We start from the raw sequence: 16,035 nt of genomic DNA, 5'->3' as shown, positions 1-16,035 counted from the left end.
TCAAGTATTTGCGATTGGCGTTTTCTCAGGCTGCGAAAAATGCTTAGAAAGTTTTTTTTTTTTTTTTTAAATTCCGGGTGATCAGGAAAGACCTCAGATGGTTTCTGAACACTTTCAAAGGAAATCTTGTGTTCTGGTACTTCAGGGGTTGGATCAGAAAGTCTAGCACCCGAAGGATGGAAGAGATTATGTCCTCAACTAGCGCAGTATTGCTAGGGGGACAAGGCGGCAGAGCGTTCCTTGTTTCGTTATCTGAGTTGGAGTCACATATGCCCTCTGAGTCTTGTGTGGTCTGGGATCGTTGTGGAGATCCACATTGTCTCTCTCTATCAGGGGACGGCCTCGGTGACCTGTAGCCACTGTGCCTCTCCCTGGAGGGGGACGACCTAGTGCTATGTGAGGACGCAGATGAACGAGACCTGTGGGTCCGCTTACGTCTCGAACTGTCGTAAGTGGCCTGTTCCTGATACCGGATGTCCCTTTGCTGGGTAACGTTCATAGTCGAGACATGACCCTGCAGAGCCTGCAGTAGTGTGGAGGTCAGGTTATCTATAGACTTTGTCATAGACTGCGACATCTGAGTCGCCCATTCCGGGGCAGTAGCGGCCGCAGAAGCGTTGCTGTTCTTTGGGTACAGTCCCGGCAGTGCGGGTACGTGCTGCCGCTGGGGAGAGTGGCCTTGCAGGCTGTGCAGACTGCGTAAAAGCAGTCTTGCCTGGTCCTTTTTTGAGCCCGACATAGTACCTATTTGCAGAGGCCCTACAGGGGTATCTACGCAGAGGAATGGAGGAGTAGGGGAGCGTTATAGGTTACAGGAACTCACAGCTGAGTACAAAGAACCCAGCTGTGATCTTACCCCACCGGTGCTCCCCCTAGGAACAGCGCTGATAAATCCCACGTCTTGTGCCCCCCAGAGACTGCTGTGTTGCCTTCAGTTTCTTCAGGTGCAGGAAGATGGCCACCGGATTCTGAGGTGGAGGGGGAAGGGGGCGGAGATCTGAAAAGGGCGCGCAGAGCTATGTAAAAGCGCGCCCTTCCTGTCTCGATCCGCCCCTTCTATGACACACTAGTGTCATTTTTCGTCATCCGGGTGGCGGGCCGGGGGGGCGGGAATAAGGCGGCGACCTCGGCTAGGCCGAAGCCGCGGCCTAAATTTGATAGCTCATGCCAGAAGGGCTCCAGGACGGCGCGGTTGTCCGGGGGAGGGTCGGATTCCAACCAGACCCCCCTGGATTGAACGGTAGGCTAGCAGTGGGGACATGAGCGCCACCTGGGCCCTGTGGGGGGTCCCTTTGAGGCGCTATGCAGCTGGTGCTGCCGCAGAGACAGGGGTGCTGGGAGCCCTGTCTCTGACAAGTGCCATGCCTGCCTGCACCTCCCCCGGTCCAAACAGGAGCCCGCAGCTGGGCTGGGGTCCCTGGACATGTAAGTGGCCGAATGGTGCCTGGTACAGGCCCTACCTGAGGTGTCTCGACCTAATGCCCCCAGAGGGGGATTAGGGAGGGTCCTGCTGTCACCGTCAGGGGGCCTCGTCCTACCCTCGACCTCAACCCAGAGCCCAAGGAACTGGGGAAGGAGGGGGGCCTCAACTTCGAACCAGTACCCGAGGGACTGGGGAAGGAGCGACATGGGGAAGAGCCATCCCGACCTCAACCGTGTACCCCTTAATAGGGGACCGAGGAGGGAGCCATGCCGGGAGTCTCACTGGAGACCCGCTTTTCTTCATCTGTAATCCGTTGAAAAAAATTAAGGAAAAAAACGGAAGAGAAAAAAATCTTAGGTGTGCCTCATAGAATCATAGAATCGTAGAGTTGGAAGGGACCTCCTGGGCCATCTGGTCCAACCCCCTGCTCAAAGCAGGATTCGCTAAATCATCCCAGTCAGATGTCTGTCCAGCCTCTGTTTGAAGACTTCCATTGAAGGAGAACTCACCACTTCTCGTGGCAGCCTGTTCCACTCATTGATCACTCTAACTGTCAAAAAGTTTTTTCTAATATCTAATCTGTGTCTCCTCCCATTCAGTTTCATCCCATTGCTTCTAGTCTTTCCTTGTGCAAATGAGAATAAAGTTGATCCTTCTACAATGTGACAGCCCTTTAGATATTTGTAGACAGCTATTAAGTCTCCTCTCAGTCTTCTCTTTTGCAAACTAAACATTCCCAAATCCTGCAACCTTTCCTCATAAGACAGGGTTTGCAGACCGGTCACCATTCTGGTCGCTCTTTTCTGAACTTGCTCCAGTTTGTTGATGTCTTTTTTAAAATGTGGTGCCCAAAACTGGACACAATATTCCAGATGAGGTCTGACCAAAGAGGAGTAGAGGGAAATAATGACTTCACGTGATCTAGACTGTATGCTTCTGTTAATACATCCTAGAATTGCATTTGCCTTTTTTGCTGCTGCATCACACTGTTGACTCATATTCAGTCTGTGATCTATTAGTATACCCAAGTCTTTTTCACATGTGCTGTCACTTAGCCCTATTCCTCCCACTCTATATATGCTTTTTTCATTTTTATTGCCCAGATGTAGTACTTTGCATTTCTCCCTGTTAAAAACCATTCTGTTAGTTGCTGCCCACTTCTCCAGTTTATTTAAATCTTTTTGAATCCTCTCTCTCTTCTCTAGTATTAGTTATCCCTCCTAGCTTTGTGTCATCAGCAAATTTAATCAGTTTACCCTCAATTCCTTCATCTAAATCATTGATAAAGATGTTGAACAATACAGGGCCCAGGACAGAGCCCTGTGGTACCCCACTTGAGACATTCTTCCAACTGGATGTGCAGCCATTTACGACCACTCTTTGGGTCCGATTACTAAGCCAGTTATGAATCCACCTAACAGTTGCCTTGTCCATTCCATACTTAGTCATTTTTTCAATAAGGATTGTATGAGAGACTTTGTCAAATGCTTTGCTTAAGTCAAGATATACTATATCTACAGCATTTCCTTGATCCACCCAATCAGTGATACCGTCATAGAAGGAAATTAAGTTAGTCTGACATGACTTATTAGTTACAAACCCATGCTGACTCTGTTTAATCACTTCATTCTTATCCAGGTATTGACATACATGTTGTTTAATAATTTGTTCAAAGATCTTTCCTGGTATAGAAGTCAGACTCACCGGCCTATAGTTGCCTGGGTCCACCTTCTTCCCCTTTTTGAAGATAGGAACAACATTTGCTGTTCTCCAGTCTTCTGGCACTTCTCCTGTTCTCCAAGAATTTTCAAAGATTATTGAGAGGGGTTCAAAAATTTCTTCTGCTATCTCCTTCAGTACTCTGGGGTGTAATTCATCTGGACCTGGAGACTTGAATTCATTTAGGTTAGCTAAGTGTTTCCTCACTATCTTTCTGTTTATAGATATCCTGGATTCTTCTATTCCCTTAATAGGACAGTGGATAACAGTTGATGTTGCATTTCCTTTCTGAGAGAAAACAGATGCAAAATAGGAATTTAAAAGTTCAGCCTTCTCAACATCCTGTCTTACCATTTCATCATTTTCATCCTGTAAAAATCTTATAGCATCTTTGACTTTTCTTTTACTTTTGACATATCCCCAAAATCCTTTATTATTGCTTTTGACATCTCTTGCAAGCCTCAGTTCATTTTCAGCTTTAGATAATCTGATTTGTGCCCTGCAGGTTCCGCAGACAGCATTATATTCTTCTTTAGATATGCCTCCCTCTTTCCATTTTATAAACATTTTTTTCTTCCTTTTTAGCATGTGCTTAAGTTCTGTGTTCATCCATCCTGGTTTCCTTAAATGCTTCCTATTCTTCCCTCTTTTCGGAATTGTTAACAACTGTGCTTTGAGAATTTCATTTTTCAAGATTTCCCATCCTTCCTGGACATTTTTGTCTTTAAGGATATCCAGCCATTGGATCCCTCCAATTCTCTTTCTGAATCCCTTAAAATCTGCCTTTCTGAAATCTAACCTTGACGTCTGAGTCTTCACAGGTCTTCCGCCTCTAGTTATCCAAAATTCTAAAATGGCATGGTCGCTACCTCCTAGGGTCCCAGCCACTTTTACCTCCTCAACCATTTCCTCCCTGTTTATAAGGATTAGATCCAAGGTAGCAGTTCCCCTTGTTTTCTCCCTTACCTTTTGGAAGATAAAGTTGTCAGCAAGAGAGGATAAGAATTTCCTTGACCTGTTAGTTTTGCCTGAGAGAGATTCCCAACAAATATCTGGATAGTTGAAATCTCCCATGACAACTATGTCATATTTTTTGGAGAACTTGGCCATCTGATGCATAAAGAGTTCATCCATATCTTCGGCTTGCACAGGCGGCCTGTAGTAAATGCCTACAATGGTGTCCTTTCCATTGTTCTGTCCTTGTATTCTTACCCAAACAGTTTCCACAGAACTCCCAGTCTCTGAAGCTTCAATCTCTGTGCAGATATACGCGTTTCGAACATACAATGCGACACCCCCTCCTCGTTTATCAAGTCTGTTTCTTGCAAATAAGTTGTATCCTTCTAGTCTTGTATTCCAATCATGTGTATTATCCCACCAAGTTTCAGTGATTCCAATGACATCATATTTCTTTTCCTGTGTTAGTAGTTCCAATTCTCCTTGTTTGTTGCCCATGCTTTGTGCATTAGTATAGAAACATTTTAGTTTGTGACTGGTTTCTCTTTCTCCAATATTTTTATTAATTAGATTCTTTCGTCTTTGTTCTTCCTTTCCACTTCTAATAGCAGAGTTCTCAATAGCATTTGTCAGGTGTATGGCTTTTTCTGGTCTTTTGCTTCCCTTCCCATGTTGTTCTAGTTTAAAGCTCTCCTTACAAGTGTAGCAAGGCGACTTCCAAATACATGTTTTCCAGTCTTCGTAAGGTGCACCCCATCTCTAGCAAGTAGTCCATCGTATAAGTAGTTCACTCCGTGATCCAGAAATCCAAATCGTTGCTGACGGCACCATCGACGTAGCCAGTTGTTCACCTGCAGAATCTTATTCCACCTCCTTGTTCCATGGCCATCCACTGGGAGGATGGAAGAGAAGACCACCTGCGCTCCCAGTTCTTTCACTTTCTTGCCTAAGTCTTCAAAGTCTCTGCAGATGGTTTCCAGGTCGTTTCTTGCAGTGTCATTTGTCCCCACATGTAGTAGCAGGAATGGGTAGTCATCTGTAGCTCTGAAGAGTCCTGATATCCTGTCAGACACATCTTTAATTTTTGCACCTGGAAGACAGCACATTTCTCTTGAAGTTATATCCGGTCTGCAGATAGCGGCCTCTGTTCCTCTCAACAGGGAATCCCCCATGACCACCACTCTCCGTTTCTTCTTCACAACATTTTTCTTTCTCCATCCAGGAGGACTCTGACGGCGTACAAGGTTGCTGTTTGTTGGCAAAGTCTTATCCTGATGTATTTCTTCATCGTTTTCCTGCGTGAGAGCCTGGTACTGGTTTCTGAGCAGTATGGGTGCTGACTGCCTCCTGATCCTCCTGCTTCTCTGGGTCACATGTCTCCATTCCTCTGTTTCTTCAGGTGCACTTCGAATTTCTTCTCTTTCTGTAACATGAAGAGATAATTCTGCTCTGTCCAAGAACTCTTCACCTTCCTTAATGATCTTCAACGTAGCTAACCTCTCTTCGAGATTTTGCAACTTTTCCTCCAACAGGGACACAAGCTTGCATTTGTGGCATGTGAAGTTTGGCTTTTCCACTGGTAAATCTGTGAACATGTAGCAAGAAATGCAGCTCACCAAATGGCTCCTGGCCTCTTCCATCTTGAGATTTCTTAAAAACGATGAAAGATGAGCCAAATTTCGGCGCGCTCCTTGCGACACTAAGCAAAAACTGGAGAAGGCTGATGCCGTCCAGGGGTGTATACTGCAGAGGAGGAGCCAAAGTTAATCTTTTTCAAATTATGCATAGTGTCACCTCCTAGTGGACAGCAGCATAACACCCACGGTTCTGTGTCCCCCAATAAGGCGACAGAGTAATATGTTGTTTTAATTGTGTTATTTTAAGTGGGGCAAAAGGGGGAGTGATTTGAAGTTGTGTTTTTTTTTATTTTTTTTTATTTTAGGGGACTTGAAGCAGGCGATTATTTGATTCTCTGTAGAGTTGAGCGACTTTGGTCGGACCGGGTTTCGTGAAACCCGACAGAAACAAAATTTGAGATGGATGAAACTGGTCCGACTAGGGCAAAAAAAAGTCGGAGTTTCGTCCGAAACCCGACCCCAAAGCAAGTCAATGAGGAATAAAATTCGGCATTAAGTGGATGAATGTCATCCGCTCAATGCCGACTTTTATTTCCCATTGACTTGCATTGGGGTCGGGTTTCGGACGAAACTCCGACTTTTTTTGCCCTAGTCGGACCAGTTTCATCCGACTCAAATTTTGTTTCATTAGGGTTTCACGAAACCCGATCCGACCAAAGTCGCTCAACTCTAATTCTGAGTACTGCTAAAGGCACAAGCAATCTCCTATGAATGGCAGCCACAGGCCGACCGGTTCACAGGAGGATTGTAATCACAGGCACAGAGGTAATCAGCAGACCCCTAGCTGTCATAACAAGCCATGGGTGAGACACGCTTCCAGTAGGCAAGTATGTTAAATCCTGCTGTCAGTGATTGACAGCAAGATTTAAAGAGGTTGTCCACTACTTTTATACTAATCATGCATCCATAGGATAGGTCATGAATGTCTGATCAGCCGGATCAGACAGCCAGCAGCCCTGCCAATCAGCTGTTATCAGTGGCGGCGGCCAGAAGTACTCACTTGCCGAGAAGTTCCATCTACTTACAGTGTTCAGGGCTTGGTAGTGCATGTCCACCTCCTATTCAAATCAATAGGAGGTGGTTATGTAGTATTCTACAGCGGTCACAACAAGTAGAGGGAGCAGCTCGGACTGCGATCGCCACCAACACCAGCTGATCATCAGGGATGCTGGGTGTCAAACTCCGGCCTAGATTAGACGTCTTAATTATCCAGACGTCTAATCTAGGTAGGGCAAGAGACATAAAGCTATAGTCTTCTTTGTTACCTATTGGTGTTTTTCTTTGGTTGGTCAAGAAACACAGACTATTATTCATATGAGCCTGGATATTGACTTTTGCTATCTTTGAGGGACATGGACAAAGTATAATTGAACAATAGAGGATTGTTAATATGTTGATTACACATTGTACCAGGCCAGCTAGTTGTTTACCTTCAAAATAGAGAAGGACAAACTATACAGATTGATTAAATATTCAAACAAGGAAGGTTAAACTCATCCCACCTCCCCCCTGACTAGTGGATGATGACCTGAACCACAGATTTTGGCATAAAAAGGGATTTCTATCGTTCTGCAAGAAGAATCTAAACCACAGCCAGGAACACTCAACAGGACACCATGGCTCCATCAAGAGGGATACAGATTTGACATTCTACAGGATTCCAGTTTAAAAGACCACGGCCCTAGTTGAAGGAATACAGCCCTGCTCCGTTGTCCATCATTGAACCTTCAAAAACGTTAGGGGAATCCAAGCTGGGACAATCAGGTCACCTGGCCACATACGTCAATAAACTGCTTGCTTTCTGAGCGTGTTGTTACCTCCCCTCTGTGGGTGCCTGCCAAAAGCTGGATGCCACTGGTGGGGGTAGTCGGCCCTGGAAGCGCCGAAGTCACAGCTGTTCTAATCATGGTGGGTCAGAGGAAGGGTGAGACTCTGTAATCTGCACTATTTTGTGTATTTGCCAATACTGTTCTATATGTTATTGCCCGTTTGTGGTTCAATAAAGTATTGCCACAATGCTTTACCCTCAGCTCATGTTGCCCGAGTACTATTATGCACACGGAAAAGGAAAGCGGGCGTTGTTGGTGGGATGAGTTAATGGTTTTGGGTATCTCTTTTCAGAGGTGTGTAATATGATTAAACTATGCTGATGCTGTAGGAGGCAGATACTGGCTGTATAATAGCTTCTGACATCTTGAAAATGATATTGCGGGTTTAATAGAAAGGTGTAACTTTGCAAAAGTATATCTTATTTTCTAAAATTTACAAAAACAGACTCTGAAATATTAGATCTTGTGGCAGATTTTTCAGGTTTCCAGAAAAGCCGGAGCATTGTTTGTGTCTTGAAAGAAAGGTATATAGGAGCAGTTATGATACCTGTCAGCACGTTGTTAAAGCCCAACTCCTTTCTTTATATTATTAATGGTGCAATAATATTGGCTAGAGGTTACTAAGGCCTTTTTCACATGTAGATTTGTTGCAGATTTTCAGTCCAGGCATGGAGACAAAGTCCACAGCAGATTACAGTAGCAGCAAAGTGATTTGTTAAAATCTACAGACCATAAGGCTAATCTGCAGAACGGTCAGTTACCGTTTTTTTTTTTTTTTTTCGGATTACAAGAAGCGCTTTTTTTTTTTTTTTTGGTGAGGGCCCCGCAGACATTTTGTGAAAGCCCAGAGCCCCGCACTTTTCATACTCTTCTATGCCGTGAACTCTGGGAAAATAGACGTCAGAGGCGACACATGGACAAGCTGAGATCTTGGCTCCTGAAATCTCGTTGCGCATGCACCGCCTCCGGTGGCCATTCTCCTGGAGTCCACCACATTAGAAAGGATGGAACGTGCAGGGGTCCGGGCTGGCACAAAATGTTGGCGAGGTCCCTGGACCACTGAACACCTTGACGTACCAGCCTGGGACCCTGCAGCCAAGGCCCATTCCTGCCTCTGTCCTACTAGCCTGGAGCTTGCAGTATCTTCGGCCTCGCTCCACCACCGCTGCCACCCAACAACAAATTTGAAACAGATTTTTTTTCTGTCACATGTGAACATACCGCAAGTCCCCACAGTTTTCCTACAGAACATTCTCCTATTTGTATTTGGGATGAATAAGCACTGCATGTATGTACTCTAATACCACAAACTCACTGGATAAGAAGTTGTTGATAATGCAATTGTTGCATTTGATATATTGCAGTCATCTCCGGGTGCCGCCCTATATGTTCTGGACCCAATTCACTCTGCAAGAGAGAAAGCGAATGATTAAAACTCCAAACATTACTTTATCTTGTAGACAGGACCTTTCATATACAGGCACGAGTATGAAAGAGTTCAGGAAACATAAATGCATCTCTAGGCTTGAGAATATGGGCAAATTTTATCCAGGAGAATGCACATTTTACAGCCTATTTAGGTAAATTTGTGGACATACGAAACTAGTGCTTATAAGATTATATAATATTAAAAATAAATTGTGTCAAATTTAGCAAATGGTGCTTAGCTCCTCAGAAATCCAGTTCACCAAATACAGACCATTTCAGTAAAAGCATCTATTGGATGTGAAAGTAAGCCCCTCATTCCGGGTGCACCCACACACCCATAATGGGCATCTATGAGGTGTCCACTCAAAATACACTCTGTATTACGAGGTCTCTAACAAAAGAAGTGCCACATGGCAATATTGCAACAAGACATTTACTTCACAGCATATCACAGAATCTCCAACCTAAAGTGAGAGTGTTCTGCCTAGATTTCCATCCTTAATATGGAGCAACATATGGAAAGGGGGCTCAGTGGTTAGCATTGTTACTTTGCAGCGCTGGGGGCCTGGGTTCAAATCCCACCAAGGACAACATCTGCAAGGAGTTTGTATGTTTTCCTTGAGTTTGTGTGGGTTTCCTCCAGTTTTACCCCACACTCCAAATACATACTGATAAGGAAATTAGATTGTGAGCCCCAATGGGGACAGCAATGATGATGTCTGTAAAGTGGTGAGGAAATTAATGGAGATATATGAGTTAGTAAAATAAATAAACTTAATTTAGTCCATCAGTAGATTCGGATCTCTAGAAGGGTCTCTATTCATCCACGCAACAAAGAACAGTAGGGTCACTTACTAGTCTGGGAGCTGGCGGTGTGATGAAAGGAACTCTGCCCCATAGTTTAATGATTTCTCCTAGCGGCTGGAAGGCCTCATCACATACTCTCCTCAACAACAAGGTCATAGGAAAGTAGCCTGCTTGATACCATTCTGCCATCTCTCTACTACTGAAGGGACCTAGGGGATAAAGATTTTCATCGGTAAGCCGCAAAAAACAGCAGAGAACGGACAATTACAAGGGCTAAGACAATGTGGAAAGACTCACCTTGAATCTCTCCCTGCGGATCTTTGTAGTACCACTTCTGCTGGTTTTCCACAGAATGTCCTTTAACTCTGTGATCTGGTGCTTTTCCTGTTAATCTCTCATCATCCAGCGGCCCATCCTGCAGGTACGCCACCATCTGCTGTGCTTGCTGGAGAAGAATGTTTTGAGGTTTGTTTTTAGCATTAGGATGTATATTCTATGTGATCCATAAAACTGCAGAGCCATGTTAGAGTTATTACAATAAATGCATAAACTATGCATCAGCTGCAATTAATCAGATTAAAGTTATTATGCTTCATGCTTCCGTACCTGGAGGTGATGTGCACTGCTGCGGTCATGGTGACCAGTACTTTGACAGGTCTGATGCACATGTTCTATTTCATAGAATCGTAGAGTTGGAAGGGACCTCCTGGGCCATCTGGTCCAACCCCCTGCTCAAAGCAGGATTCGCTAAATCATCCCAGTCAGATGTCTGTCCAGCCTCGGTTTGAAGACATCCATTGAAGGAGAACTCACCACTTCTCGTGGCAGCTTGTTCCACTCATTGATCACTCTGTCAAAAAGTTTTTTCTAATATCTAATCTGTGTCTCCTCCCATTCAGTTTCATCCCATTGCTTCTAGTCTTTCCTTGTGCAAATGAGAATAAAGATGATCCTTCTACAATATGACAGCCCTTGAGATATTTGTAGACAGCTATTAAGTCTCCTCTCAGTCTTCTCTTTTGCAAACTAAACAATCCCAAATCCTGCAACCTTTCCTCATAAGACAGGGTTTGCAGACCGGTCACCATTCTGGTTGCTCTTTTCTGAACTTGCTCCAGTTTGTTGATGTCTTTTTTAAAATGTGGTGCCCAAAACTGGACACAATATTCCAGATGAGGTCTGACCAAAGAGGAGTAGAGGGAAATAATGACTTCACGTGATCTAGACTGTATGCTTCTGTTAATACATCCTAGAATTGCATTTGCTTTTTTTGCTGCTGCATCACACTGTTGACTCATATTCAGTTTGTGATCTATTAGTATACCCAAGTCTTTTTCACATGTGCTGTTGCTTAGGTCTATTCCTCCCATTCTGTATATGCTTTTTTCATTTTTATTGCCCAGATGTAGTACTTTGCATTTTTCCCTGTTAAAAACCATTCTGTTAGTTGCTGCCCACTTCTCCAGTTTATTTATATCTTTTTGAATCCTCTCTCTCTCTTCTCTAGTATTAGCTATCCCTCCTAGCTTTGTGTCATCAGCAAATTTAATCAGTTTACCCTCAATTCCTTCATCTAAATCGTTGATAAAGATGTTGAACAATAAAGGGCCCAGGACAGAGCCCTGTGGCACCCCACTTGAGACATTCTTCCAACTGGATGTGCAGCCATTTACGACCACTCTTTGGGTCCGATCACTAAGCCAGTTATGAATCCACCTAACAGTTGCCTTGTCCATTCCATACTTAGTCATTTTTTCAATAAGGATTGTATGAGATACTTTGTCAAATGCTTTGCTGAAGTCAAGATATACTATATCTACAGCATTTCCTTGATCCACCCAATCAGTGATTCCGTCATAGAAGGAAATTAAGTTAGTCTGACATGACTTATTAGTTACAAACCCATGCTGACTCTGTTTAATCACTTCATTCTTATCCAGGTACTGACATACATGTTGTTTAATAATTTGTTCAAAGATCTTTCCTGGTATAGAAGTCAGACTCACCGGCCTATAGTTGCCTGGGTCCACCTTCTTCCCCTTTTTGAAGATAGGAACAACATTTGCTCTTCTCCAGTCTTCTGGGACTTCTCCTGTTCGCCAAGAATTTTCAAATATTATGGAGAGGGGTTCAAAAATTTCTTCTGCTATCTCCTTCAGTACTCTGGGGTGTAATTCATCTGGACCTGGAGACTTGAATTCATTTAGGTTAGCTAAGTGTTTCCTCACTATCTTTCTGTTTATAGATATCCTGGATTCTTCTATTCCCTTAATAGGACAGTGAAGAACAGTTGATGTCACATTTCCTTTCTGAGAGAAAACAGATGCAAAATAGGAATTTAAAAGTTCGGCCTTCTCAACATCCTGTCTTACCATTTCATCATTTTCATCCTGTAAAAATCTTATAGAATCTTTGACTTTTCTTTTACTTTTGACATATCCCCAAAATCCTTTATTATTGCTTTTGACATCTCTTGCAAGCCTCAATTCATTGTCAGCTTTAGATAATCTGATTTGTGCCCTGCAGGTTCTGCAGACAGCATTATATTCTTCTTTAGATATGCCTCCCTCTTTCCATTTTATAAACTTTTTTTCTTCCTTTTTAGCATGTGCTTAAGTTCTGTGTTCATCCATCCTGGATTCCTTAAATGCTTCCTATTCTTCCCTCTTTTCGGAATTGTTAACAATTGTGCTTTGAGAATTTCATTTTTCAAGATTTCCCATCCTTCCTGGACATTTTTGTCTCTAAGGATATCCAGCCATTGGATCCCTCCAATTCTCTTTCTGAATCCCTTAAAATCTGCCTTTCTGAAATCTAACCTTGACGTCTGAGTCTTCACAAGTCTTCCTCCTCTAGTTATCCAAAATTCTAAAATAGCATGGTCGCTACCTCCTAGGGTCCCAGCCACTTTTACCTCCTCAACCATTTCCTCCCTGTTTATAAGGATTAGATCCAAGGTAGCAGTTCCCCTTGTTTTCTCCCCTACCTTTTGGAAGATAAAGTTGTCAGCAAGAGAGGATAAGAATTTCCTTGACCTGTTAGTTTTGCCTGAGAGATTCCCAACAAATGTCTGGATAGTTGAAATCTCCCATGACAACTATGTCATATTTTTGGGAGAACTTGGCCATTTGATGCATAAAGAGTTCATCCATATCTTCAGCTTGCACAGGTGGCCTGTAGTAAATGCCTACAATGGTGTCCTTTCCATTGTTCTGTCCTTGTATTCTTACCCAAACAGTTTCCACAGAACTCCCAGTCTCTGAAGCTTCAATCTCTGTGCAGATATACGCGTTTCTAACATACAATGCGACACCTCCTCCTCGTTTATCAAGTCTGTTTCTTGCAAATAAGTTGTATCCTTCTAGTCTTGTATTCCAATCATGTGTATTGTCCCACCAAGTTTCAGTGATTCCAATGACATCATATTTCTTTTCCTGCGTTAGTAGTTCCAATTCTCCTTGTTTGTTGCCCATGCTTTGTGCATTAGTATAGAAACATTTTAGTTTGTGATTGGTTTCTCTTTCTCCAATATTTTTATTAATTAGATTCTTTTGTCTTTGTTCTTCCTGTTCTTCCTTTCCACTTCTAATAGCAGAGTTCTCAATAGCATTTGTCAGGTGTATGGCTTTTTCTAGTCTTTTGCTTCCCTTCCCATGTTGTTCTAGTTTAAAGCTCTCCTTACAAGTGTAGCAAGACGACTTCCAAATACATGTTTTCCAGTCTTCGTAAGGTGCAGCCCATCTCTATCGGCGCGCGGCTTTCTGATTTCCTCTTTTCAGCTGCAACAGCCAAAACCCAGTGATCGTTGAGCTCGCGGAGACTCTTCACTTATTCCAGAAGGCACTGGGAATATGCAGATGATCTCCTCAAGACTCTTCCCCTGGTTTTCCGATTTCCTCTTTTCAGCTGCAACAGCCAAAACCCAGTGATCGTTGAGCTCGCGGAGACTCTTCACTTATTCCAGAAGGCACTGGGAATATGCAGATGATCTCCTCGATTAATGGGATGGATGCATGATACCTATGGGTGGTGCACAAGACCTGCTGATACCTGGCAGGTAGCCGTCAATACAACGCCAACTGCGCCAGTCAACTCTTGATGCAAAAAGCTAGAGGCATTGGATAAACCTTTTAAACTTGAAGGAAAGGTAAATATATTACTTATTCCCAGAGGCAATATTGATATGAATGCCTGTTGCTAGTTCGCATCCATGTAACTAGTGTTCATGCGCACTATCAGAGCTCATTCGCACATCAGTTTTCAAAGTGTGCGTCATCAGTGGTTTTTATTTTATACTTGCTGAAGAGCCCGAAGCTGCCCGGGCTGAGTGTAGAGCCCCACCCACTCCAGCATAGCCACATTCACTATAATAGCTACTACCTCTAATATCCCACGTCATCCTGTCAGTCAGAGCCACCGGACTACAACCCCTAATATCCCACATCATCCTGTCAGCCAGAGCCACCGGACTACTACCCCTAATATCCCACATCATCCCGTCAGCCAGAGCCACCGGACTACTACCCCTAATATCCCACATCACCCCGTCAGCCAGAGCCACCGGACTACTACCCCTAATATCCCACGTCATCCCGTCAGCCAGCGCCACCGGACTACTACCCCTAATATCCCACATCATCCCGTCAGCCAGTGCCACCGGACTACTCACACCAATATCCCACATCATCCTGTCAGAGCAACCGGACTACTACCCCTAATATCCCATATTATCCTGTCAGCCAGAGCCACCGGACTACTACCCCAAATATCCCACATCATCCCGTCAGAGCCACCGGACTACTACCCCTAATATCCCACATTATCCCGTCAGTCAGAGCCACCGGACTACTACTCCTAATATCCCACATCATCCCGTCAGAGCCACCGGACTACTACCCCTAATATCCCACATCATCCCGTCAGAGCCACCGGACTACTACCCCTAATATCCCACATCATCCCGTCAGAGCCACCGGACTACTACCCCTAATATCCCACATCATCCTGTCACAGCCGCCAGACTAATACCCCTAATATTCCACATCATCCCGTCAGAGCCACCGGACTACTACCCCTAATATCCCACATCATCCCGTCACAGTCGCCGGACTAATACCCCTAATATTCCACATCATCCCGTCAGTCAGAGCCACCGGACTACTACCTCTTATATCCCACATCATCCCGTCACAGCCGCCAGACTACTACCACTAATATCCCACATCATCCCGTCAGAGCCACCGGACTACTACCCCTAATATCCCACATCCTAACTTCCTTAACGGGGATCCCTTTAAGAGAGGCCTGGGGTCAAAACCAAAGCACTGGATGGATTTGCCCTGACTTCCATACCAATGATCCCTTTAAGAGGGAAGATGTGCCTATGGAATGGAGAATGTGTGATGGGTATATGGGCAGGGAGGGGAGGGGGGGATTCATTTCTGTCATGTGCTCTGCTCCTTTCTGGGGTGGCAGACAACGGCTGGGAGCTTATGTTAGTGGGGATGCTAGATTTCTCCCACCAGGTCAGTGTCTGCCGAGGTGTTGTCGTGGAGTGAGAAAACTATTGCTCATAGCAACCAATCACAGCTCAGCTTCTTTGCTTAGTGATTGTTTGCAAGGAAAACTGTTGCTCATAGCTACCAATCACAGCTCAGCTTCTTTTAAACAGCTCTGGTGAAATGAAAGATTGGTTGGTCATACACACACACAAATACATTCACACACACACACATATACACTCACTGGCCACTTTATTAGGTACACCTGTCCAACTGTGTGTTAAGACTTAATTTCTAATCAGCCAATCACATGGCGGCAACTCAGTGCATTTAGGCATGTAGCCATGGTCAAGACAATCTCCTGCAGTTCAAACCGAGCATCAGTATGGGGAAGAAAGGTGATTTGAGTGCCTTTGAACGTGGCATGATTGTTGGTGCCAGAAGGGCTGGTCTGAGTATTTCAGAAACTGCTGATCTACTGGGATTTTCACGCACAACCATCTCTAGGGTTTACAGAGAATGGTCCGAAAAAGAAAAAAAATCCAGTGAGCGGCAGTTCTGTGGCCGGAAATGCCATGTTGATGCCAGAGGTCAGAGGAGAATGGGCAGACTGGTTCGAGCTGATAGAAAGGCAACAGTGACTCAAATTGCCACCCGTTACAACCAAGGTAGGCAGAAGAGCATCTCTGAACGCACAGTGCGTCGAACTTTGAGGCAGATGGGCTACAGCAGCA

The 16,035-nt window shown here is 44.3% G+C and overlaps 1 protein-coding gene across 6 annotated transcripts in view; it reads right to left on the bottom strand.

The window, feature by feature from the left end:
• GIGYF2 (GRB10 interacting GYF protein 2) overlaps positions 1 to 16,035 on the bottom strand; it is a 270,607-nt gene that overhangs the window by 103,657 nt on the left and 150,915 nt on the right. For all 6 annotated transcript variants that reach the window (XM_073581241.1, XM_073581243.1, XM_073581238.1 and 3 more), the window contains 3 exons: positions 10,098 to 10,245; positions 9,849 to 10,009; positions 8,881 to 8,972 (listed from right to left, as the gene is read on the bottom strand). In XM_073581241.1, coding sequence (XP_073437342.1) covers positions 8,881 to 8,972; positions 9,849 to 10,009; positions 10,098 to 10,245 — 401 coding nt within the window. The remainder of the gene's footprint in view (positions 1 to 8,880; positions 8,973 to 9,848; positions 10,010 to 10,097; positions 10,246 to 16,035) is intronic.

Source organism: Dendrobates tinctorius, unplaced genomic scaffold (assembly GCF_039654945.1).
Source record: "Dendrobates tinctorius isolate UK_male_01 unplaced genomic scaffold, ASM3965494v1 ptg000069l, whole genome shotgun sequence".
Taxonomy (NCBI): domain Eukaryota; kingdom Metazoa; phylum Chordata; class Amphibia; order Anura; family Dendrobatidae; genus Dendrobates; species Dendrobates tinctorius.
The sequence above is the reverse complement of the archived record's forward strand: the minus strand, read 5'-3'. Positions and strand labels throughout refer to the sequence as shown.